At 51.6% G+C, this 25,800-nt stretch overlaps 2 protein-coding genes and 1 long non-coding RNA gene across 4 annotated transcripts; 2 read left to right on the top strand and 1 right to left on the bottom strand.

Moving 5' to 3' along the window:
- Nucleotides 1–992: 992 nt before the first annotated feature.
- On the top strand, nucleotides 993–2,839 carry LOC116519793. The gene is made up of 2 exons (XR_004256687.1): nucleotides 993–1,467; nucleotides 1,870–2,839. It is a non-coding gene; the product is annotated as an uncharacterized LOC116519793 (long non-coding RNA).
- On the bottom strand, nucleotides 2,686–12,961 carry MINDY1 (MINDY lysine 48 deubiquitinase 1). 2 transcript variants are annotated; one of them, XM_032233830.1, is made up of 10 exons: nucleotides 12,872–12,961; nucleotides 8,824–10,326; nucleotides 8,661–8,718; nucleotides 8,081–8,145; nucleotides 7,804–7,962; nucleotides 6,965–7,067; nucleotides 6,035–6,177; nucleotides 4,655–4,834; nucleotides 3,594–3,731; nucleotides 2,686–3,488 (listed from the first exon to the last, which is right to left on the bottom strand). In XM_032233830.1, exons 2-10 carry the CDS (start codon nucleotides 9,295–9,297, stop codon nucleotides 3,408–3,410), a joined length of 1,401 nt encoding a protein of 466 aa, XP_032089721.1. In that variant the 5' UTR covers nucleotides 9,298–10,326; nucleotides 12,872–12,961; the 3' UTR covers nucleotides 2,686–3,407. The 2 variants fall into 2 exon arrangements, with proteins under 2 accessions (XP_032089721.1, XP_032089720.1); XM_032233829.1 differs by lacking the exon at nucleotides 12,872–12,961 and adding an exon at nucleotides 11,868–12,108.
- A 93-nt stretch (nucleotides 12,962–13,054) lies between these two features.
- PRUNE1 (prune exopolyphosphatase 1) lies at nucleotides 13,055–25,069 on the top strand. The gene is made up of 8 exons (XM_032233828.1): nucleotides 13,055–13,188; nucleotides 15,589–15,693; nucleotides 16,922–17,127; nucleotides 17,849–18,033; nucleotides 18,198–18,356; nucleotides 20,001–20,095; nucleotides 20,396–20,554; nucleotides 24,010–25,069. The coding sequence occupies exons 1-8, from the start codon at nucleotides 13,150–13,152 to the stop codon at nucleotides 24,466–24,468; spliced, it is 1,407 nt and encodes a 468-aa protein (XP_032089719.1). The 5' UTR covers nucleotides 13,055–13,149; the 3' UTR covers nucleotides 24,469–25,069.
- Nucleotides 25,070–25,800: the final 731 nt, after the last annotated feature.

The following is a 25,800-nucleotide window of genomic DNA, read 5'->3' as shown; positions in this document are numbered from 1 at the left end:
AGGGAACAGCGTTCCGTGCGCCTTCGGCGTTGAGTCATGCCGGCCACATGACCACGGAGACGTCTTCGGACAGCGCTGGCTCTTCGGCTTTGAAACGGAGATGAGCAGCGCCCCCTGGAGTCGGGAACGACTGGCACAGATGTGCGAGGGGAAGCTTGACCTTTAGATGCAGCCCAAATGCAGAATGTGATGGCTGCCAAAGGTGTTTGTGAGCTTCCTTTTTAATCCGGATTAAATTGGGGGGCGGGGGGGGGAATGAGGCTAATTCCAGCGGTGCTTTCTGGACACGCTCAGGAGCCCTCTCAACCTGAGTTACCTCTGGTTTTGTACAGCCTAGGGGCTGAGAATACCCAGAATAAGATCCGAGAATCTTTTGTTTTCGTTGTTTCCAAAAATCCAAGTTGCTAGTCCTCTTGATCCTATTCCAACACGGCTTTTTATGGGACTTTTATCCCTGATTTAGGAAAGGGCTGGAAGGCCGCTAAAATCCGCTTCTTGCTCCCTCCCCCCCCAAAAAAAACTAGCTAAGTGAGGAACAATCAGCATAAATTGAGCTTGGGAATTTTGCACGCTTGATAAGCAAGTTTTAAACCGGATCTATTCTGCTTGGCCTTCCTTCCTTCCTTCCTTCCTTCCTTCCTTCCTTCCTTCCTTCCTTCCTTCCTTCCTTCCTTCCCCTCTCTATGGGGGAGCCCTTTGCCAGGTAGAAATCCAACTCGTGCAGCTCTCTTCCCTACAGCATTTCAGCCCAGAAATAAGAAGGCAGCAGGACAACAGCTGGGGAAAAATTTGTAATTATTTTTTAAAAAATTATCTTGCAGTTTTCCTTCTGAGAAACACACCACTGTATTTCGCCACCAAGCTCCACTTGGCCATTAAGGTGAGGGTCTCTGCTTTTGGTGCCCCCCCCTTCCCAAATTCCACCCCCGCCCCTTAGTCCCATCGGGGCTACCCCGAACCCCCAAATCTTCCCGTCCTTTGGCGTTCTACCTCCTGGCGAGCGTGATTCGCACAAGAGACCGGCTGAGCTGCTCCAGATGGTGCGTGTCTCCTTTGGAGGAAATGAACCCCCGCTGGCTGGCCATTGCCACCCCCCTCTCCCCAAAGACCCCTTCCCCAAAAGAAAGCCCATAAGCCGCCTTCTCCAGTGAAAGATAAATCTTTTATCACAATCTGGTTTCAGGACAATTGAAGGGGGGTATTAAACATGCTTGTCGGTGTGTGGGGCAAACACCACTGCTTTGCACAGGTTTCAAAATTATTATTTTTATTACGTTTATTGGCTGCCCAATAAAAGCCACTCCGGGTGGCTCGCAAACTCCCCAATTGGCCGTTTTCTCCCAGGAAGCAGGATGCAATCCCCGGGCAGCCGTCCGAATCATGATCTCCCGCAGCGAGACGGACCTCCTGAGCATCCGTACCGAGTTCAAGAGGCGCTACGGGGTCTCCCTCTACTCCTTCATTAAGGTATAAGGCACTGGGTCGTATTTGGGGGAGAGCGTCTCAATTTATGCCTCTTCCCCCCCCCCCAATTTATTATCCCGGCGTCCTTCCGAGGTAGGCTGGATCGAAGCGTCTTGGTTCCAGCGGCCCAATTTTGGGTGTGTGTTTCCTTATATTGCCCCTGCTCACCAGGAGCAGAACCTCCATGTGTAGGAGCAGTCTATCTGCAAAGTTAAAAGTTCTTTTTTTGGGGGGGTGGGCAGCAGAGGTACCTTCACTGCAAGCGTATCCAGAAGATACAGAAAATCCCCTTTTCCCCCTCCCCTTGAGAATTAAGCACCCCATTTTTCTTGGACTGACCCCCTTAATTTCCAGATGGGTTCGCCCCAAACTCTCCTCCTTGCCCCCCCACCCCCCCACCTCCAGGCGGAAACACAAGGCGAACACCAGGCGGCTTTACTCGGCTTGTGCAAGTCGGAAGATCTGTGAGACACGCCGCGAGGATCCTCCCCGTCCAGAGGCAGTCTACCTCGGAAGAACCCTCCAGCTTTTCCCTTCCAGTGAAGTTGCAAAGGAGCTCCCCCATCGCCCCCCGGGGAAGGCAGCTGTGTGGAATTCAGCCTGACCGGTTGGACAGGTTTCTACCTCTCTCTCTCTCTTCCCCCCCCCCCACAACCCCACCCCAAATTCTTCCAATGCTTTCCAGGGGCTTGGGGTGGGGGGTGGGGAAGGGGGAATTTAGAGACAAAAATCCAGCTGAAAAAGGCGGGGTGGGTGGGAATAAATTAGCAGAGAAGACCGATAAAGCCTCCAGCATCAGGAGCAATCTACCTCTGAATAGCTGCTGCGGGGAAATGCCGGTGGGCTTCTCATTGGCCAGTTTGGGAAATCGGACCCTGCAGTAGATAAAACTCCAGTTTGATGGCATTTTAGGGTGGGGGGTGGGTGGGTTAGATTCCTACAACGAGGTTTAATTTTACATCCCAACCTCAAGAGATCCGCTTCTGCTCCCTCCAGCCCCGTTTCCTCCCGCCAAGGGACCCCCCCCAACCCATCAGCCACAGCCCCACCCCATATGCCTGTGCAACCCGTACACCCTTCCTCTTTCCCCCCTCCCAAAAAACATTCTGCTCCTCCCGAAACGTTGCTTGTAAAAAAAATAAAAAATAAACCAGGCACAAGATCTCTTTGGGACCCAGTGGATTACCCCGGGGGGGAAGTGGGGGGGATTCAAACACGCTCTTTCAAGAAGGACTGCTTTATTCCAATGTAAACAGAGGCAGGATTAATCGATTAATCGACTCGGAAACGGAGGCGGAAGTGATTTGAGAATTTAGTCCAGCCGTACAATATATAGCCCTCGAAAACCAGGAGAAAGAGAGAGAAAGAGAAAGAGGGGAAAAAAGGAGAGAAAGAAAGAAAGCTTGACCTCGTTTCGGCTGCCTCGCTTCGGCTGCCTTTGAGAAGGGGGGGTGAACGGAGTTTAAACGCCCCCCCCACCCTCAAAAAAAGGTGCTTTTGGCAGAGAAATCCAGGTTCCCATCGGGCAAGAAAACTGTTGAATTGCTCCGGTCGTAACTTTGAGAGCTGTCCCTCATCTGTGGCCGTCGAGGGCTCGGCTTTTCAGGGGTGCCGGTGAGGTGGGACACACACACCCCCGTCATCCCAAAGGCTCTCGGACCCCCACAAGAATCACACGGGAGACACCCCCACCCCCTCAATTGAACCGGAGCCAGGATAAGCCTCCTCTTTGCTCCTCTGGCCCCCTCCCCACTTTGATCCTGGGTGGGAGAAGCAGAGGCCCCTCCTACTGTCCCTGCACCCCCCCACCCCACTTCCGAAGCATTTTGGGTGTTGCAGGAAAGCCCGATTCAAGTGTCCCATGTAGCAAATTGAGTGGGAGGGGGTGTCCTTCTCAGTTGCAGGCCCTGGAAGGAAAGGGGGGGGGGGCTTGTGGGCTGGCCTCAAAGGACGGTGCAGTCCGTGTCCAGCTTCTGCCGCTGTCGGCGCTCTCCGGTGGGGCGGGGGGCGGGGGGGCTTCTCCCCTAAAAGCAGGACAGGAAAGACGAGGAAGGGGTTAATTGGGGAGGGGGAGAATTACCTTCAAAACCAGGCACGGGTGTGTGTGCAGGGGGGGTGTCTCTCCGTACCTGTGCCGGGGAGGGGAGGGGGCTCGGCGGAGGGGGCTGCTGGTATTCCTCTTGCTGCAGCTGCTGTGCCAATTCCAGGTCACTCATGGCAGGGGGCCCCCCTTGTTGGCGTTGGAGGGACAAGGCAATCATGTAGTCCTGGGGGGGGGGGTAGAGAAAAACAGGGAGGGAGGGGGTCAGAAAAGCAACCTGCTTCTTATCCACACATTTTAGGCCAGGGGTCTCCAAACATGGCAACTTTAAGCCCTGTGGACTTCAACTCCCAGAATGCCCCAGCTAGTTGTTCTTAAAAAGTTGGCTGGGGAATTCTGGGAGTTGAAGTCCATAAAAAAATCTTAAAAGTTGGGTGGGGAATTCTGGGAGTTGAAGTCCATAAAAATCTCAAACTTGGCTGGGGAATTCTGGGAGTTGAAGTCCATAAAAATCTCAAACTTGGCTGGGGAATTCTGGGAGTTGAAGTCTATAAAAATCTTAAACTTGGCTGGGGGTTTCTGGGAGTCGAAGTCCATAAAAAAATCTTAAACTTGGCTGGGGAATTCTGGGAGTTGAAGTCCATAAAAATCTTAAACGTGGCTGGGGAATTCTGGGAGTTGAAGTCCATAAAAATCTTAAACTTGGCTGGGGAATTCTGGGAGTTGAAGTCCATAAAAAAATCTCAAACTTGGCTGGGGAATTCTGGGAGTTGAAGTCCATAAAAATCTCAAACTTGGCTGGGGAATTCTGGGAGTTGAAGTCTATAAAAATCTTAAACTTGGCTGGGGGTTTCTGGGAGTCGAAGTCCATAAAAAAATCTTAAACTTGGCTGGGGAATTCTGGGAGTTGAAGTCCATAAAAATCTTAAACTTGGCTGGGGAATTCTGGGAGTTGAAGTCCATAAGAATCTGAACCCCAAAACGTGCCTCAGAGCAGCCCCCTCCCTTAGGAGCCCCTCCAGAGGCTGGAGACCCTGGCAGCCAAGATCCCTCTCCCCGGGGCCCTGTTCTCGGAGCGATCCCACGGGGGGGGAGGCGATGCGCAAGGGAGCCCCTCTGCTAGCCCCCCACTCCCTGCCCCTGGCATACCTGATCCACCTGCCTCTGGTCGACCGGGGAGCCCCCCGCCGCCTCCTTGCCCAGCGCGTGGCTCAGGTGGAATTCGGCATCACAGAAGCAGCTGTCTCCGTCCACGTTGTGCAGGCTTTCCCAGGTGACCTGGTCCTCATTGAGGAAGCCTTGGTCAGTCACCAGCAGGTAGAGGTGGCTCTGAAGCCCAGCAGGAAAGAAAGGAGGGGGGGAAAAGAGGGAATATATATATATATATATATATATTATATGAGTGAACAGGGTCCATTTCTTTTCAAACAATGGACATACGAAGACATAGTCAGGAACAGAGGCTAAAAATACTCATCTGGGCAGGCAATGTAGAAACGGTTGTCCCAACCAGTTTTTAATTTTATTTATCCTGTATTTTTACCCCAGTGAAATCACTTTGCTTTGGTTTTCTAAGCTAACTAGCTAGCTTTTCTTTCTTTCTTTCTTTCTTTCTCTTTCTTTCTCTTTCTTTCTTCCTTCTTTCCCTCTTTCCTTCCTTCCTTTTTTCTTTCTCTCTTCCTTTTATTTATCCTGTATTTTTACCCCAGTGAAATCACTTTGCTTTGGTTTTCTAAGCTAACTAGCTAGCTTTTCTTTCTTTCTTTCTTTCTTTCTTTCTTTCTTTCTCTTTCTTCCTTCCTTCCTTCCTTCCTTCTCTTTCTCTTTCTTTCTTTCTCTTTCTTTCTTTCTTTCTCTCTTTCTTTCCTTCTTTCCCTCTTTCCTTCCTTCCTCCTTTTTTCTTTCTCTCTTCCTTTCCTTTCCTTCTTGCTGCTCATCTCACCACAAGGCGATTCTGGGCATCTTGCAACACTAAAATAAAACCATAAATATATGTAAAAAAAAAAATCACGTTAAAATTACAGTAAATTACAAGTTGTACCTAAAAGGTTTAAAATGTTTATTTGATTGATTAAATCTACCTGACATTTTCAATCACCATAAATCCGCCATTTCTCCAGGAAATGAAAATACCTTTGGGCTTAGAAGCTGAAATACACCAAGTAAATGAGAGGAAGAGTGGGAAAGGAGAGAAGAAAGATAGGAAGAGAGGGATAGGAGAGAGGATAAAGGGGGAAGATGAGGAGGATAAGGAGGAGTGGAATGAAGAGAGAGGAGAAGGAGAAAGGAAGGGGGAGTAGAGCAGAAAAGGATGATGAAGGGAAGAAAGGAGGTAGGAGAGAGGTAGAAGAAAGAGGTGTATGGAGAGCAGAAGAGCCAATAATGGGTTTTTATCTTTCTGGGCGTTGATGACAAGAGGAACTGATGTAGTTACTACTTAATACAAATAGGATATTGGCTATGTAATAGTACACATGTGATTTATATGTTATGAAAGTGGAAAATAAAAAAAGTATATTCGGAAAATACCTTGTGCTTGATCATGGCACTGAAGTGATTGTTTCGGAAGAAAACGCTGAGTTCCCCTTCTTTCACTGTGGACGTGAGCTCGCACAGCCCGTGGTAGGTCAGCTGCGATGCCGTGGACTCCAAAAACTGTTCGGCAATCAGGCCTGGGGGGGGAGGGGAAAAATGGAGGAAGGCGGGGGGGACAAACGAGCCCATTCGTCCTTTTATAGCAGGGGGAGGGGTCCAATCTGGACAACTTTTAAGAGCGGTGGACTTCAACTCCCAGAATTCCCCAGCCAACTTTAAAAGCCTTGTGGACTTCAACTCCCAGAATTCCCCAGCCAACTTTAAAAACCTTGTGGACTTCAACTCCCAGAATTCCCCAGCCAACTTTAAAAGCCTTGTGGACTTCAACTCCCAGAATTCCCCAGCCAACTTTAAAAACCTTGTGGACTTCAACTCCCAGAATTCCCCAGCCAACTTTAAGCCTTGTGGACTTCAACTCCCAGAATTCCCCAGCCAACTTTAAAAACCTTGTGGACTTCAACTCCCAGAATTCCCCAGCCAACTTTAAGCCTTGTGGACTTCAACTCCCAGAATTCCCCAGCCAACTTTAAAAACCTTGTGGACTTCAACTCCCAGAATTCCCCAGCCAACTTTAAAAGCCTTGTGGATTTCAACTCCCAGAATTCCCCAGCCAACTTTAAGCCTTGTGGGATTCTGGGAGTTGAAGTCCACAAGGCTTTTAAAGTTGGCTGGGGAATTCTGGGAGTTGAAGTCCACAAATCTTAAAAGGTGCCCAAGTTGACCTCTTCAGAGGCTTCAAGCCACCTGTTTTATAGAGGCTTCTAAGACGCCTTGCCAGGCCTGCCAGCTACCAGCAGTGCCCCCAAAGAGGCCCTCCCCAATTTGGAAAAGGTGATTTGGGCCTAGCCCCCACCTCAATCTTACCTTCCGTCACCAAGTTTGGGTCGCTAGACTGTTTACAAGTGATGATTTTTTCCACCAGCTGGTTGTAACTCAGCTTGCTGACGGCTCCGGCCACCTCAAGAATCTGGGGAGAGATAGAAATGCTCACCCTAAAAAGTGGGGTGCAGGCAGAAGTGGGCACAGCAAGAACTGGGTTGGCATGCCTGCGTTTCAGTGCTACTCTGCAGGGATGTTGTTGGTGTCGGGGAGGGGAACCGCCTAGAGGGCAGTTTTGAGAGAGGACACAACAACGGGCCTAGAAACAAGATGTTTACAACTTCTCTCTTGTGGCTTTGAGCCTTCCAAAACCTTGCAAAGATCCAGATTTCCACATTTCTCCATGAGGACTAGTAGCCTGGTTTCTTTTTCTCTCCTGAAGTAAAGTCTGTGGTCTATCCATTGGGGGGGGGGAGTAGTTGGACTTCAACTCCCAGAATTCCCCAGCCAGGTCTGGACTTCAACACCCAGAATTCCCCAGCCAGGTCTGGACTTCAACTCCCACAATTCCCCGGCCAGGTCTGGACTTCAACTCCCAGAATTCCCTAGCCCGGCCTGGACTTCAACTCCCAGAATTCCCCAGCCCGGCCTGGACTTCAACTCCCACAATTCCCCAGCCAGGTCTGGACTTCAACTCCCAGAATTGCTGACTGGGGAATTCTGGGAGTTGAAGTCCAGACCTCTTAAAGGGGCCACGCTCGAGAAATTCTAATTTATGCCAAGGCCTGGGGCCGTGTGGAAGCCTCGGCGTGATTTCATCTCGCCCCGTTCCCAGAGCTCTGCCCCCCCCCCCAACCCAACGCCGGGGGAGCGAAGCCGCCCACCTGGGGATCCACCAGCCAGCCGTGATATAGGGGGACGTTGAGGAGGTCAAAAACGATGCACTCGGGGGTGTATTCGAAATCCGAGACTCCCGTGAATCTCACGTTGACGTCCAGCCCCGTGGAGAGCTTGGAAAGGACCGTCATGGCGTCATTGACGTTCTGCGCGGGAAGAAAAGCCGACATTTTTCTCAAAGGGGCCCCGGAAACCCTGGGAAAATTGGAGACCCCAAACGGCCCCGGAGCCATCGTGGATGTGCCCCGAAACAAACGGACTCACCTGCTGGAAGTTGAGCTGGACGGCCTCCGCTTGGTCCTGGGGCTTGATGGACAGGATACAATCCCCTGCAGGGGCAGAAATGGGGAAGAGACCCCCTCAGTTAGGGGGAGGGAGGAGGAGTCTGTTCAAAAGGCCTTCCATTGGTGTGGGGGGGAGGATTCGGGAAGGCTGGTGGTGCAGAGGGGCGAAAAGGGAGCACTGGGAGGAGAGAACACGCAGCATAGAGAGTCCCAGGGCTGGAAAGGTACCCCAGAGGTCTTCTAGTCTGACCCCCCCTGCTCAAGCAGGAGACCTTATCACGCCCTCTTCTTCGTGCCTATTTGAAGGAAGACCCACAACTGCTCCATTCTAGCTAAGAAAGACCCACCAACCTCCAAAAACATTCAGGATTACTTGGTCATCCGAAGGCCAACGACCATCGCTCCCCTTGGGCGCTCCCTACGCTGGCCTACCTCGCAGGGTGGTTGCGCGGAAGGGGGAAAAAAAAGGGAGGGACGGAAGGAGATGCTGGAAGGTGGGTAGTGCCCACCATCCTGCCCCAGGAGTGGAGAGGTGCCCAACTGCGACGTGGGTTCCTTACCGAGGTAAGCCATCAATTCGTCCGAGGTGACCACTTCCTTTTGGGCTGGCAGCTTCACCTGGGAAGGCGGGAAGGAAGAATTTGAGACCCCCCACCACCACTGGTTCTCGGCCTCCATGTAGGGTGTCCTGGCTGTGCCCCACTTCCCCGCGCCCCTTTTTACCTTCCACTGCAGGAAAAGAATATTCATGATGGCCAGAAGCGGGCAGGGACCGTTCTCGCTCTGCATAATGACGGGCGTCCTTTTGCCTTTCCAGGTGATCCATTTCACGCAGTAGAAGTCCGGCGCCTTGGGCTGGCTGGCTGGAGACGGGCGCGGCTTGGGGGCATCCTCCGCTGGGTCGCAGCTGGAGGGCTCCGGAGAGGCTGGCACAGGGGGGCCTTCCTCGGTTTCCAATGGGGGTCCCTCCTTTTGCACGCCGTCGGTGGCTTCTACAGTGGGAAGCCGCCCATCATCTTCCTGGGGGTCGCCATCCTTAGCGAGGTGGGCTGGGGTCTCCTCCGCAGCCCCCGCAAGGACAGCAGAAGCAACCACCTCCTCGCCACCCACACCGGCCTCTGTGGGCTCCGGGGGCCCAGATTCGGCGGGCTCCGTCTCCCTCCGAGCTTCTTCTGCAGTTGGCACGTCGGTCTCCATCAAGAATCCTCGTCCTTTGGCTTCTTAATTCTCAATTTTCCTCAAATAAATTTGAGGTCTTCTTCGCCGACGTTAAAAGCAAGTTCTCTTTAACAATAGCAGGAACGATAGTTTGCGTTTTCCTTTCCCAACAGCCAAAAATGCGGAAACGTCACCGAAAACTTTTAACTGGGTTCTGTGTTCGCCCTTAATAATAATTCCTTTCCAATCTTGGCTATAAGCAGACGCCCATTTTATAAAAATTGCGCATGGCACGAGGTTTTATTGGCTGAATCTATTTTTTTTTCTCCTTTGGTTAGGCACTGATGAACATTTGTTGCAAACTGCTCAAAAAGTCCCTTAATTTATTTGGTTTTTCTTTTATTTTTTTTCCACTTGCGGGTTCCTGGGGAGGGTCACTGAACATTCAATACTGCCATTTTTCTCCCCAATTTTACACTTAATTATTTAAAACCCAGGTGCGTTTGTGTGTCTCTCGTGACCTTGGATAAGGATCAACAGACAAAAAAAACCTTTTTTAAAAAAAAAGGAAAATGTCTTCCTTATCCCAGAAAAAGGAATACAAAATGCATTTCTTTTTGAGAGAAAAAAAATAATATCAAAGCCACCCTTACAATAAAAGAAATTTATGCTCGTGAATTTTCTTTTTTAAAAAAAGGATTAAAAAGGCGATGAGTTTTCTCTACAGGTGATATCTTAAAGCTTTTCTTTTTCAAAAAAAATAAAAAATATATAGAAAGCCAAACGTGCACACACACACACACACCAAAATCCCAGTGACTTTTTTCAGGGCATTAATTTTTAACGGATGAGTAGAACGGAAATTCTAGGTTTCAAAGGTTGTTTTTGTCCTTGAAGCTCACCAAGAGTGTTGGAGGTGATTCCTGCTTTTGTCTTGGTCAGCTTTGGGCCTTCCTTTCTCCAAACGGACGTCTAAGAAATCTACTTTTCCCCAGCTTCATGGCCCAAAGCTGAGAGAGGGGTTTGTATTTGTGGGAAATGCAGGGATTTTAACAGCCAGCTCTGAGCCTACGAAAAGAGCCAATGAAACAAAGAAAAATTAGTTAGAAAAATCTGGTTTTTTCCCCCCCCAACCCTTCACCTGCCTTGCTGTCTCTCTCTATTCATCTGGAAAAGTGCCCAAATTTTGATCCCACAGCTGTTGGGGATGTTGTGACAGACAGAGGAAAGGTGGGGAGAAGTGACAAGTCCCATTTTTCAGTCCTAAACGATGGTTTGTAAATTGAGAATCATCCGTACGCAAAACCGCCCCCCACAATTCAACCTCCAGGAAACTCTCAACACGTCTGACTTTTGAGGGTTTTTTACAGAACCCCCTGCTGACCTCCCTGGACATCTGGACTCTCTTCTTCTTGCCCTGGAGATTTGGGTGCAAACAGCCTCCAGATGTTTCCAAGGAATGCACCCAAAGACAGGCCCGGGGGCCGACCAGAGGTCATCCAGCTGTTCCTGGGCCATCCAGGAAAGGGCCACAGCAGGAAATGCCAGAGACGCAACATCTGGAAGGAAATCGGCTGCTGCACCCAGGAAGAAAACAAGGCAGCCGCAGCCCTCTGATGACATTGTGTGTGTGTTTGTGTGTGTGTGTCTAAATACAGGCAAGAATTTACCTTGCTGAGAAAGCCACCCAACCAGTATTTTGACAAAAACACCTCGCTGCTTTTTAAGCAACAGCTGGAAGCTTCCAGAGGGGGGGAGGCAGGGGAGAGGGAAGGGAGGGAGGGAAGGGAGGGAGGGAGGCCCACCCCAAAGATGTTGATTCCGCTGATTCTCCCCCCCCCACTCCGCTCCCACCTTGTCGCTTTGCAAACGTGGCTCATCTGAAACGCACTGAGAGTTGTGAGCCTGCTCAGGCGGGGGACTTCAACTCCCATACTCCCCAGCCTTGCAAAAAATAAGGGTCCCTGATCCACGCAGCCCCCTCACCACCCTCCTTGCAAGGTTTAACCTGCCCCCCCCCAAGGCAGGAAGCCCAGCTACCCACGTCAAGAATTCAGTCCATTCTCCTGTTCTCGTAAATTCCACAGGGTTTTTTTAAATCCCTTCTCCACTCCCACCCCCTCTCCCCCCCCCAAATATCTCTCCCTTAATGGATCCAATGGATCCCCCCACCCCACCCCTTTGGTTCTGCCGGAAAGTTTTGTTTACGAAGGAAACTGTTGCACAGTGGAGATGTCGACAGTTTTGGCTGCTTGCAAAAAAAACGAGAGAGGGGGGGAGGACGGCTGGGTCAAAAGACGCCGTTTCTCCTTTTTGGGGTGGGTGGGAAAGAGCACCTCATTCGCCCCCTCCCTTTGCTCCCCAACCCTGGTGGGGGGGGGCAGTCAGAGGCTCAGCTGGGGGAAACCCACTTGGCAAGGGGAAGCCCTGTCTTTTTAAGACCCACCAACCCTGCCAGGGTGCCAGGGAGGAGAATCTGGGAAGAAGGGGTGCCAGGCAGCCGGGACAAAACCCAGGCACCCGAGGAGGCTCCGGCTCCGGGTTCGAATCCTAGTTCTCCTCCAGCAAAACAGGGTCAGGGATTGAAGGAGGACTGGGATACGCCATACCTGGATTTTCCTGCTCCAATCCTCCTGGGCATAAATCTTGTTTTTTTTTGTGTGTGTGTGTGTGTGCCGGATAGCTTCCTCCTCTCCTTCCTTTCCTCTTCTTGCCACCCCCCCTCCCGCCACCCCCCCTGCGTTAGGCTGAGGCTGGGAGGATCCCAGACTGGCAGAAGGGGGGGGGGAAAACACCACCACCCCCTTTAAAAAAAACCAAAAAAATTGAAAGCCTAGCTGGGTTTTCTTCTGCCCAGCTTCGCCCCTTTCTGCAGGGACATCTATGGGAGGGGAGGAGGCACCGCAGCAGCGGCGCTGGGGCGTTGTAGGGAAGCCTTTTTTTTGGGGGGGGGGGGAGAGAAAGAAAAGAGGGATCGGAAGGAGAACAAAGGAAGGAAGGAAACTGTGTAGCCAGCCAAGGGAAATAAAAAAGGGGAGAATTGAAACAAAAGTAGCAGCCAGAGGAGGAGGAGGAGGAGGAGGAAGGCTTTGCCAGAGGCTGCAAGGGACCCATTGGGGGGGGGGGGTTGTTTCAGGAAAGGCGCAGATCTCGCTTTGATTAAAGGCAATTGGGGGGGGGCTTTGGGGGTCCCCAATGAAACAATGAGGGTTTGCAAAGGCAGAGGGGGTCTCGTTGCAAGCGGCGCCACGCGGTGCCTGGAGGGGGGCGCAAGGCTTTACCTGTTGAGCTTTGGGTTGGGGGGGGGCTTTTGGGGGTCTCCCCCCCACAAACAGCCGCAGGAGGAAGGAGGAAGGGGGGATCGGGAAGCGCCCACGGGGCTCGGGGGCTGCAAAAAGTCTGGAGAAGCCCAGGATCGAGCGTGGGGGGGGGGGGAGCACAGCTGGGGGGGGGGCTCCGGGGGCTCCCAGGAAGGCTGCGCAAGAAATCTGCCCAAGAATAAGGAATTGCAGCCCCCCACCCCCATCCCCACGTTCAAAACACGCGTTCAGACGGCCGTGCACGGTGCACAAAACCCGCTTCCACGCGCCCCCCCCTTGCACCCAAAGCTTACCGCCCGCCCTGCAAGGTAGGCAGAGCCGCCTGCGGTGACGTAGCCGGGAAAGCGCGTGCTTCAGCCACGCCCTTTTTTCCGACGGGGAGGGGAGGGGGAGGAGGACTCTCCCGCGCCTGCGCAGAGCGTCGGGTGAAGCCGCGCCCTTCCGCCCCCCCCCGCCGGCCAATCAGGCGCGGCTGTTCCGGCCCCTCCCTCCGCCCGCCCGCAAGCAGGTCGGCTCGACACGTGTCCGGGCGCGCTCTCCGTTCACACGTGCGGCCGGGCGGTGGGGAGCCATGGAGAGCTTCCTGGCAGGCTGCAGGGCCGCCCTTCAGGTACCCCCCCCCCCCGCCCGCGCGCCCGGGGAGGACTACCAGCCCCATCGTCCGCTCTCCTGGGATCTGCTCTCTCTCTCCCATCATCCCCAGCCGTTGCTGGCATCTCTGCCAGCTCCGTCATCCCCACTCACTGCTTCGACATGAGCAGGATCTGACTCCCATCACCCCCTCCCACCGCTCCCGAGGAGGCTGGACTCCAGCTCCCATCCTCCACAGCCGCTCCTGACATCCCCCACCTGCTCTGGACCACTCTGACTCCCCTCTGTCACTTCTTGGGACCGCTAGATTCCAGCTCCCATCCTCCCCAGCCGCTCCTGGAGCTGGTTTAGAATGATTCTGGCTCCCATCATCCTGCCCACCACTGCAACATGGCCTGGACCCAACTCCCATCATCCCCACCCTCCTCCTGGGAAGGCTAGGCGATTCTGACTCCCACCAGTTTCCTTATTTGGTTTTAAATGTAAACCCATCTCCTGCCCAGTGGACTACTCCAACTCCCATCATCCCCACCACCCAACCCCTGCATGGGCAGGATCAGACTCCCATCATCCCCACCCACCGCTCCCGAGGAGGCTAGACTTTAGCTCCCATCTTCCCCAGCCACTCCTGGTAGTCCACTTGGTTTAGAATGATTCCGGCTCCCATCATCCTCTGCAACATGGGCAGCATCCATCCGACTCCCATCATCCCCACCCTCCCCTCCTGCCAAGGCTGGACTCCCACCATGTCCCTCATTGGGTTTTAGTTTATTATTGAGTAATAAATGTCCCTTATTGAGTTTTAGTAAATTTTCAGGGGGGGGGGAGGGCTTGACTGCTCTAACCTCCCATCATTCCCGCCCTGCATGGGCAGGATCTGACGCCCATCATCCCCTTCCATGGCTAAGGAGGTAGAGACCAGCAGCCGTGTGAATGTTCCCCCTCTGCTGCCTTCAGGAATGAGGCGGGGAGCGGAGCGAGAAGGAGCTTGGGGCTGGATTCGAATTCTGAAGGGGGGGGCAGCTTTTCCCAGCCCCCTGTGGGGGGGGAGGTGACCCCCCTCCCCCAGCCTTCTTTTGACCCCCCGTCTGCGGGGGATGATTCACCGCCTTGTGTTCCCTGGGCTGGGCTGAGTCAGCATCCTCCCTGGCACAGAGGCCACGTGGCCGGAGGGTCCGATCTCGTGGCCCCCCCAGCCCCAATTGGACACCCCTTCCACCTTGGCTGTCTCTCTGGGGGGGGGGCAGAATTTGTCCAGTTAGGCCACTTTAAGACTGGTGGACTTCAACTCCCAGAATTCCCCTTTCTGGCTGGGGGGGCATTCTGGGAGTTGAAGTCCACCAGTCTTAAAAGTGCCAACTTTAAACTCGCCCCCCTCTCTGCTCTATGACAAACATTTTGCACTAACATCCACAACATTTCATACAGGGTAGCCCTCGAGTTATGACCACACCAGAAAAACCCGGCGTTAAGCAGCACGGTCATTAAGTTTGGTTGTCCAGTGGCTTCCACCCTTTCTGCTGGCGGCCTCTTTGCCCCTTCGTCTCTCTAGCTTTTCCACTCCATTGCGGTTTCCGGTCTGCCCCCCAGCCATCTGCCACGGCCCTTAAACCTTCGCCCTGGCCACCTTTTAAGCCTTCGCGTGGCTTATCGGCTGACGTCTTCCGACATTCTGCCCCGGTGCTGGGAAACCAGAGTTTGTTTGCCAAGAGAGGGGCGGGGGGGGAGGGCGGGAGGGGAAGCTCCCTAATTAATGGCTGGCAAAATGGGTTTGAAAGCGGCACCGTCTTCTTTTTGCAAGCCGTCCTTCATGAAAAATAAAAACTAAAATCACGTCCATCTGCGGTTCTAATCTCAACTGAGTTGATTCAGAAAAATGGGAGCGGGTTTTTTCCCCCACTGGGGTCTTTCTCCTCTTCAGCTCGGTTGGCGAAGGATTGGAGGAGGAGGGCGCTAGAAACGGGGGCCCTGCCTCCATATTTGTCCCCCTCTGACAGGTGGCATCGCGCCCTCTTTGTGGACGCTGCCCCTGGCATGGCTGAGCCGGGTCTGGAGGGCTAATCTCGAATTCAGCCCCTCTGCGCTCCGCAACGCCAAGTGACCCTTTGGCATCGCCCGAACCTTCTCCTTACTGTGGCTGCCCCCAAAGATGCCCCTTCCCAATAAAGGCCAGGGCAGAGGGCCTGGCACAATGCCACCCTGTAAGCCAAGCCAATTTGGGCAGAACGAAGCCACTCGCCCCTCTCTCTCTCGTCCCTCCTGCCCATCTTCCACTCCTGCCCACCCACCCCCTTGGATGCAGCAGTCGTTCCCAAGAGGCTGGTTGAGGATTATGGGAGCCGGGATCCCCATCCGAGAGAGGGAACCGGTTGAGCGTGCGGCTGTGCTGGTTTCATCTCTTTTCTCTGTCCCCTGGCAGGATCACGTTCAGAGCGGAAGGGCTGTCCATGTGGTGCTGGGCAACGAGGCTTGCGATCTCGACTCCACGGTCTCCGCTCTGGTCCTCGCCTACTTTTTGGCAAAGGTCAGCCTTTCGTTGTGCCGCCCCGGGCTCCGATCTCGCCAGGGCCTGCTCCCACTCCACCAGCCCCCGGGTGCCCCCTGCCTCATTTGCTTATGCCTCTCCTTCATCCCCCTTCCCGTGGCCCTCTGGGGCACCCCAGCACGGCCCCTCCTCTGAATCCCATGTCACCGAATTAAAACGGGGTGCAGGTCGGGGGTCTCTCTGCAGGACGCACACCAGAGGGGGTGGGGGGGAGGCCCAAGGAGGAAACAGAGACCTGCCCCTCCCCCCCCCTTTCCAGGAACACCCCGGACATTTGGGGTGTTTTTAAAGCAATATATTTGTCTGCCACCTCATGGTCAACATTTTTTAAACGCTAAAATCACAATTACACTTGTACAACTTTCCGTTATCTATCTATCTATCTATCTATCTATCTATCTATCTATATCCATCCATCCATCCATCCATCTTTATCATTCATCCATCCATCCATTATCTATTTTCTATTATATATCTGCCATCTGTCTATCTATCCATCATCTATCTATCTATCATCTATCTATCTATCATCTATATCTATCTATCTATCTATCTATCTATCTATCTATCTATCATCTATCTATCTATCTATCTATCTATCATCTATATCTATCTATCTATCTATCTATCTATCTATCTATATCCATCCATCCGTCCATCTTTATCATTCATCCATCCATCCATTATCTATTTTCTATTATATATCTGCCATCTGTCTATCTATCCATCATCTATCTATCTATCTATCATCTATCTATCTATCTATCTATCTATCTATCTATCTATCTATCTATCATCTATATCTATCTATCTATCTATATCCATCCATCCATCCATCCATCTTTATCATTCATCCATCCATCCATTATCTATTTTCTATTATATATCTGCCATCTGTCTATCTATCCATCATCTATCTATCTATCTATCTATCTATCTATCTATCTATCTATCTATCTATCTATCATCTATCTATCTATCTATCTATCTATCTATCTATCTATCTATCATCTATATCTATCTATCTATCTATCTATCATCCATCTATCTATCTATCTATCTATCTATCTATCTGATATTCTCCTTGTACGCGGCTGAGATTGTCAATTTTAAAATTTCCCCTCCACACACACAATTTTTCCCAGTGCTCCAATGTTGTCCCCCCAAAATTTTTATTCTCACGATCCTTTTGTGCCCCCCCCCACAGACCTCCCCGGACCCCAAGGCGGCCTTCGTCCCCGTCCTCAACATCCCACGGTGTGACTTTCCGCTGCGCACCGAGAGCACCTTCCTTCTCCGCCAGCAACGTATCCCCGAGGACGTCCTCGTTTTCCGGGATGAAATCGACCTGGCGGGGCTGCAGGAGGCCGGGCTGCTCTCCCTGACTCTGGTGGATCACCACATCCTGCCCAGGTGGGCGGTAAGCGGAGCGGCTCCCCACGCAGAAAAGGGGGGGGGGGATGACACTCGGCCCATCCGTTGTGCTTCTGCCTCCGGGGTGGAAATCCAGGGATCCGTGATGGCGAGAGAGCTGCGGGTGGTGGGGTGGTGGATCCCTCAAGATCCCTACGATTTGAGAGCCCTCGTGTCGCTGCCTCGGAGGCCAATCGGAGCAGCCGAAACAACACAGGCATTTCCTCGAGTTACGACATTCCTTTAGTTACGACAGCCCTGGAAAATGTCATGTCGCGGTTCCAAACGGCCTCCGAAAAAATGTGTGGAAAACGGTCATAAGTCGCATGTCAGGCCTCTTTTCTCTTGGACTTACGACCGTTTTTCACACTTAACGACGGTTCAGGCATCCCCGGGGTCAAAATTCAGGTGCTTGGCAGCTGGCTCATATTTATGACGTCCCTGGAGACACGTGATCCCCTTTGGCGACCGTCTGATGAGCAAAGATTCACTTGGCAACTTGGCCAGAAAGGTCGTAAAGCGAGGCAAAAATTCAGTTAACGAACGTCTCACAGCGAGTGATGTTTTCAGCTCAGTTATGGTCCCAAGTCAAGGACTACCAGTTACTCAAAGTCTCCCTTCCCTAAAACCTCCGCCAACTTCGGACGAGCCCCTGTTGGCAGGGGCTGATGGGATGGGGAGTCCTTAGCCGCACCACCTCTTGTGCCCCTTCCCCCCCCAGCAAGGACTCAGCGCTGGAGGCCTCCGTGGTGGAAGTGATGGACCACCGACCCCTGGAGTGGATGAGGCCCCCTCTCTGCAGGGTGACGGCTGAGCCGGTGGGCTCCTGCACCACCCTGGTGGCCGAGAGGCTCCTCCAAGCACCGGTGCCAACCTTGGACGGGCAAATTGCCGCACTGCTCCACGGTGAGAGCCAAATTGGGCGAATTCACTCCCCCCAAAACCGCGCCCGTTTGAAATGGGCAGGAAAATGCAGGGAAGATGGCCTGAATGGGCGGGCGGGGGGGGGGGGCGTGTTCCTCCTTGGGAAAACCCAGTGTTTCTCTCCCTCACACCCCCCCCCCACCAAGGAACCATCTTGCTGGATTGTGTGAACATGGCTGTGGAAGCCGGCAAAGTCACCCCGAGGGACGCCTTTTGCGTCTCTCAGCTGGAGTCCTCGTTCTCCGAGCTGCAGCCGAGGAACCGTGTCTTCGACGCCTTGCAGAGAGCCAAGTTTGATGTTTCAGGTGGGTGGGTGGGAGGGTCCGGGAGGGGCGTTTCTTTTAAAAGACCCAGGATCCTCGCCTGCAAAGCAATAGCAATAGCAGTTAGACTTATATGCCGCTTCATAGGGCTTTCAGCCCTCTCTAAGCGGTTTACAGAGTCAGCATATCGCCCCCAACAATCCGATAGATAGATAGATAGATAGATAGATAGATAGATAGATAGATAGATAGATAGATAGATAGATAGATAGATAGATTAGATAGATAGATAGATAGATGGATTAGATAGATAGATAGATAGATAGATAGATAGATAGATAGATAGATAGATAGATAGATGATAGATAGACAGACAGACAGAGATATAGAGATAGATAGACAGACAGATAGAGATAGATAGATAGATAGATAGATAGATAGATAGATAGATAGATGATAGATAGATAGATAGATAGATAGATATAGCAATAGCAATAGCAGTTAGACTTATATACCGCTTCATAGGGCTTTCAGCCCTCTCTAAGCGGTTTACAGAGTCAGCATATCGCCCCCAACAATCCGATAGATAGATAGATAGATAGATAGATAGATAGATAGATAGATAGATAGATAGATAGATAGATAGATAGATAGATAGATAGATAGATGGATTAGATAGATAGATAGATAGATAGATAGATAGATAGATAAATAGATAGATAGATAGATGATAGATAGACAGACAGACAGAGATATAGAGATAGATAGACAGACAGACAGACAGACATATAGAGATAGATAGATAGATAGATAGATAGATAGATAGATAGATAGATAGATAGATAGATATGAGAGAGAGGGAGAGGGAGAGATAGCTATAGATAGATAGATAGATAGATAGATAGATAGATAGATAGATAGTTAGATAGATAGATAGACAGACAGAAGACAGACAGACAGACAGACAGACAGAGATATATATATAGATAGATGATTGATTGATAGATAGATAGATAGATAGATAGATAGATAGATAGATAGATAGATAGATAGATAGATAGATAGCAATAGCAGTTAGACTTATCTACCGCTTCATAGGGCTTTCAGCCCTCTCTAAGCGGTTTACAGAGTCAGCATATTGCCCCCAACAACGATCCGGGTCCTCATTTCACCCACCTCGGAAGGATGGAAGGCTGAGTCAACCTTGAGCCGGTGAGATTTGAACCACTGAACTGCTGAACTAGCAGTCAGCTGAAGTAGCAATAGCAATAGCAGTTAGACTTATATACCGCTTCATAGGGCTTTCAGCCCTCTCTAAGCGGTTTACAGAGTCAGCATATCGCCCCCAACAACAATCCGGGTCCTCATTTCACCCACCTCGGAAGGATGGAAGGCTGAGTCAACCTTGAGCCGGTGAGATTAGAACCGCCGAACTGCAGATAACAGTCAGCTGAAGTGGCCTACACCCTAACCACTGCGCCAGGGGGGGGGCAGGATGATGTGGGCTTCGCATCCTGGTCTGTTTGAGAATCCACTGGGAGGCGGGACGGGGGGGGGGCGGGAACGCCCTCGATCTCCCCAAAATGAATGGCTAAAAGTTAATGCCAAGGGGACCCTCCTCCTCCCTTGGAAGGAATGCCCACCCCCCAAAAAAAAATTGGGACTCTTTCTCTCCCCCCCCCCCAGGCCTCACCACGGAGCAGATGCTGAGGAAGGACTTGAAAACCCTCGCCGGGAAAAAATCCACCGTGGCTATCAGCGCCATCTACATGAGTCTCCAGGTGAGTGTGAATCCTGCAGGGACGCAGGCGTCCTCGGTCCTACGACCGTTATTTGAGCCCAAGATAACTTCGTCCCGTCGAGTGGTTTTCCTTGCTGTCGCCGTTAAGTGGACCTCGTTTTTGTAAACTTGTTCCGCTTCCTTTAAAACCAGGTTTGGCCACTTTTAAAAGGCTTGTGGACTTCAAACTCCCAGAATTCCCCCAGCCGGCCACGAGGGAATTCTGGGAGGCATGGGGAATTCTGGGAGTTGAAGTCCACAAGCCTTTAAAAAGTTTGGATCGCCCTGTTTTAAACCTTAGGATTTCTTGCACCGGCCGGGGGTCGAAGAGGATCTGGCTTCCTTCTGTCACCAGAAAGGCTTCGACCTCCTCATCGCTATGGCCATCTCCTTCGGCGACCACAAGAAGCCGTTCCGGCAGCTGGCGGTGTACAGCCCGAAAGCCGGATTGCAAGAGGCGGTGAGTTCCTTCCTCTGCCCTCTGATTTCTCCTTCTCCGGCTGCTTCCGTCCTCCTAGAAAAGCATCTTTTTTCCGTGACCCGTCAAAACCGTGGAGGACAAAATCGCGCTCGACGAAAGCGCGCATTTGACGTCATCACAGCGCGACGAAAAGAATTAAAAATTGAATTAAAATTAAAATTAAAGCAAGCCGATTCACATAAAGGTAAGGGTTAGGGTTAGGTTTAGAGCGTTAGGGTTACGTTTAGCGTTAGGTTAAGGGTTAGCGTTAGGTTTAGCGTTAGGTTAAGGGTTACGTTTAGGGTTAGGTTTAGGGTTAGATTTAGGGTTAGGTTTGGGGGGGTTAGGGTAAGGTTTTCGCTTTATTTTTACATTTTTCGATCACAACGCGATGTTTTCGTCGCGCCTGTGATGACGTCAAATGCGCGCTTTTGTCGAGCGCGATTTTGTCCTCCGCGGTTTTGTGCTGGAACCCTTTTTTCACACAACCTTTCTCACAAAGCGCATCGTTGAGCATGCAAACCGTCCCTCTTGTCCCCCCTCTTTCGCCTGGTTTATTTCGGAATTATTTCCCTATCTTGGATTTGCATTTATTTTTATTTTTTCCCCCCAAGCTTCCCAAACGGAGACCCCTCTCTCCGAAAAAGGGTGCGAGGCCAGCAGGCAGAAACCCCCCCCCCCCTTCTTGGGAAAAGAGCCTGTTTGGCAGGTTGCGAAGCCTCTCCGGCGGGGAGACTTCCTCCACCACGCAGGCGCCCCTTGGCGCTTCTGTCACTCATTAACCACAGCCAAAGGTCCAGGCAGGTGGCGAGGGGGAAGAGCCAGGGCAGCGGTGGGGAGGGGGGCCGGCCGGAGAGAGGAGAGGCATGATCGTTCTCACCAGGCGGCAGCAGCAGATCCGTCCGAGAGGTAAGCAAAGCAATTTTGGGGCGGGGGTCTTTTGTAATCCCCTTTGCCACACCCTCATCCCACCCACCCCCCACTTTCCCCGTTTTAATGAACCCGGTAAATAGAGTGCTGTGGTTTTTTTGACAACGGTGGAGGGTTTCAAGAGGATGGATGGAGTCCATTTTAATCCCTCCTCTTCGTTCTTTGCCGATTTCTCCGAATAATCCATCCGAAGGAGAAGCCGAAGGGTAGAAAGGGGGGACCCTTTTGCGCCAGCGTGCGCGAGGCGATGCATCACAGCCTTTGTCGCTTCATTGTGGCTTTTTAATTGCCGCCCTTCTTTCATTGCCCTGCAAATTGCCGGCAATTTGAAAGGGGTGACAGCCACAAAAAATGTGGATCGTCCTCCTTATTTATTGTCGACGGTGAGGCTTCCAATCTGGCTTCGGTTAACGTCCCGTTTCCAAATCTCTTGTTTTGTTTTATTTTATTTTTTCTTTGTAAGGGATGTGTGGTTAAAAAATAAAGCCATTTTAATGCAAAATTTGCAATGCTTTTTTTTCGACAAAGTGCATTCAGGAAGGATTATGATTTGCTCGGCTGAGATGCAAAAACTCCTCTCTCTTATCCCGGTTTATTTCGGAATTATTTTCCTACCAACCTCGCTAAGGCCAATCTTGGATTTGCGTTTTTTTTTCTCCCCCCCAAGATGTGAAACTTAACTATTCTCCAAAGCTTTTTAGATTCTGGTTTTTTGGTTTCCCCCTCCTCCTCCTGTCCAAAACCCTCTCTTGTTTTATTTTTTATTTTTTTCCCTCTTGACTTATTTACCTTTTAACCCGTGTTGCCAAGCAGATAAATAATTGAAGATTTGGCTGCCACCTTGCGTGAGGAAACATTAGCTAATGGAAGTTTCCCCGGGATGAGGCCTGACTCAGAAGCTGACCATTGCTTAAAAAGAAAACGTATTTTGAAGCCTTGCTGGTGTTCTCTTGCAGAGACAATGAATGACAGCTTTGTGAGACCCCCCCTAAACATTCAATTTATGGTGCAAAGTTTGCACTTTTTCACACCCGGGTGTTTTTTCCCCCAATATATCGGATGCGGGAATCTGTGGAGTTTTAATTCAATCTTGCCGGAGTTAAAACTTTTGCCGGTGTTTTTTAATTCAGTCTCGTCCCGAATAAATCCACCCTGTGATTTTCAGACAAAAAGGAAGCGTGTTTTTAGCTGCTTTTTGGTTTCATCAGAAAAAAAAGGGAAAATGAGTTGATCCATGCCTCCCCCCCCCCCCCAAAAAAAAAAAAAGCCTTTCAAACTGTAACTTCCCTGCAAGCTTTTAAAAAGGGCTTGGAATCACCCCAGGCTTTTAGACATGCAGGAGACTCAGGTTTTAATGGAGGGGGAAAAAAGGAGGTTTTTGTAAAATGGTTAGAATGGCAGAATGCCCAGTTTGGAGAAAAGGAATTGGTGGTGGTGGTGGGGGAGAACCAGGCATGGTATAAAAGATTTCAGTGTTTTCCCCGTTGGAAAAAGTTTTCTTCCCGCATCAGGACCGGCTCAACCTTGGGAAGCTGGCATGGGAGCCGCCCGGGTAGTCTGTATGCCTTCCTTTTTGGGCAACTCTTGCCCCCAACGGCCTCCTTCATCCAGTCACCCACCCCGCCCTGGATTCGGCAGCTCCCCGGTGCCGGCACTGAGTCATCCTTGGGTGACGGCAAAAAAGCCGCCTTCTCCAACTTCCCTTTTTTGTGTGTGCCAAAGCCCGAAAACGCCCTCTTGGAGCTTAGGGCGGGTGTGGAGGGAAACAGCCTTGCTTTGCGTCCGTCGTTATCGGGGAGCTCTCTGGACCAGGTGGGTGCTGGGGGTTGGACGGGGCAGAGGGGCCAGGGAAGAGCCTGGTTAAATCTTGAGTTGTGAAGGGTTTGGTAAAAATGGAGCAGTGGGGGAGAAACTTGGGCATAATTCGCACTGATGTCTCACTTCTCCACAAGGATGGGTTTATTTCAGAGGATTCCCTGGAAAAAATACGGCTTTTCCAGCACGAGAGAACCTCCACGTTTAGGAGCAGTCTAGCTTTAAACCCGTTCCTTGGGCGCAGGAGAAGGCGTTTGGTTTGTGGACTCTCTTAAGAGGTCCCCGTTTGATCAGTCGGGACTCCGGATCCTCCCGGAGCGTCTTTCCTTCCAGGGTGGAGCTTCCAGCTCCAGAGCCAGTCTACCATTTGCATAACCAGCTGTTGAGGATGACTAGCTTTGCTTTCAATAGAAGAGGGTGTTTGTTTGGCTCGGGATAGAAATGGGAACTCCCTGGTGCTCTCCGAACATGGCGGTTTTCTTGAGGACATTTCATCACCCAGCTTGGTAACGTCATCAGGGTTAGAAAGGAATGGGGCTTGCAGAGTGGAGCAAGAGGAGGAGGGCTGTGGGATCCCTGGTGCTCTCTGAACTTGGTTGTCTTCTTCCAGACGTCTCATGACCAAACTAGTTAACGCCATCACTCCGCTGGTTTCCAAGCGGTGCCGAAATCCGGAGAGCTTCTGACGGTTCGTGTCTGCTTTTTCCCAGGTGTGCCAAGCCTTGGAGCGCTGTAGCAACCCGTCCCTCGGCCTGTCGCAGCTGGAGACCCCCTGCCCCACCGTCCGCGCCTACCAGCAGGGCAACTCCGGTGCCTCCCGCAAGAAAGTCCTTCCCATCGTCCGGGAATTCCTGCACCAGTGGGACGGACCCCGTCCCAGCAGCCCCAGAATGCAGCCGGAGCTCTCCCGTTGTGTCCCGCCCACCAGGGGGGACGCCGGTAGCCGTGATCCCAGCGGAGGTGCCAAGGATGCCCCGAAGCCCCCCCGCCCGGGCGAGGAGGCGGCTGAAGAAGACACCCTGCTGCCCCCCACCCCCATGAACAGCCTGGTGGACGAGTGTCCCCTCCACCGGGGTCTCCCCGAAGTCTCGCCCGAGGCCATCTTCGAGAGGGTCAACCGCATTGCCAACGATCGCTCCTTGGGCGGCCGCAGCCCGGAGAAGAAGTGAAACACCCCCCAAAAAAATACAGAGGGACTCTCGGCCAGGGCCAGGAGGGAGGGGGGGGGTCGCTGGGGGCTGAAAACGCCGTTTTTTGAATTAACTGGACACCCTCTATGATTAATCTCCATGGCAATGAATGGAAAGGAAGGATGGGGGCATTCATAGCCAATAATGGGGAGGGGGGGTTGAGATTAAACTGAACCATCTGTTGCAAAGTTGCAGAATTCTGATTCGGGGGGGGCAGTGGGGGGGGGGAATGTCACGTGTCTTTCCAGCACCCCAAATCTTTTTTTTTTCCTGGCAAATTCATCCGTCCAAACGGCCCCCCAATGGGTTTGCGTGGAACATGATATAAAGGCTCTTGAGTGTTGTAATATAGTTCCTTACACTTGAGAAATGTTTTTCTTGGTGCTTGTTGAAGAGGGAAACGTAGCTCAGGCGCTGTTGGGGCAACGGGGATGACACCCGCTCGGTCCCCACCTCAACATGTCCCCCAGAGCTGCAATTTTTAAAATTATTATTTGCAAAAACGAAGCAAAAAAAAAAACTTGGAGTGTACAAAAATTTCACGAAGTACCCCTGTGCTTGCACAAAATGTAAAAAAAAACCGTTATTTTGTGTTTTTGGCTCGGCTGAGTCCTATAAAATGGGGGGGGGACTCCGAATTTGGCAACTTTTAAGACTTGGGGACTTCAGCTCCCAGAATTTCCCATTGCAAACATTTCATGACCCAACTAGCTAACATCATCAGTTGCTAGAAGGGAGAGGAGTTTTGCAAAGCAGAGGAGGAGGAGGGGGAAGAGGGGGGCTAAGGGGTCTTTAATGCTTTCTGAACTTGGCTGTTTTCTTGCAGACGTCTCATGACCAAACTAGGTAACACCATCAGTGCACTGGTTTCCAATCCGTGCTGAAGGATTTCCATCCTCACAGGGCGCAAAGGGGTGGGGGGAGGCAGGGAATGTGGGTCTGGATGGCTGCAGAATTTCCGGGCGTTGAAGCCCCCAAGTCTTCCAAATTTGGGGAGCCCTTCTGTACCCCGAGACTTGGGCTAATTCCTCAATCGTGAATAAAAACCCTCGTCTCCTCTTCCTTAAAACATTTTCCTACGAATGTGTGAACGGGCCCGTTTTTATACTCGCACAGGTTTTACAGTCCATCCAGGAGGGGTTTCCCCAAATACATTGCTTTATTAAGGTAGCTCCTAAGGGGTCCCTAACATGGGGGGGGCTCTTGGAGACCCTAAGCCCCTCACTACTTCGACCCCTGGCCCTCTGTACTCCAGCCTTCATTTTGGCGCACCTGGGACAGGTGAGTGGAGACCTTCATCTTGTGCTGAAA

This window comes from Thamnophis elegans, chromosome 17, assembly GCF_009769535.1.
Source record: "Thamnophis elegans isolate rThaEle1 chromosome 17, rThaEle1.pri, whole genome shotgun sequence".
Classification (NCBI taxonomy): domain Eukaryota; kingdom Metazoa; phylum Chordata; class Lepidosauria; order Squamata; family Colubridae; genus Thamnophis; species Thamnophis elegans.
Note: the sequence above shows the minus strand (reverse complement) of the source record. Positions and strands in the feature narration are given on the sequence as shown.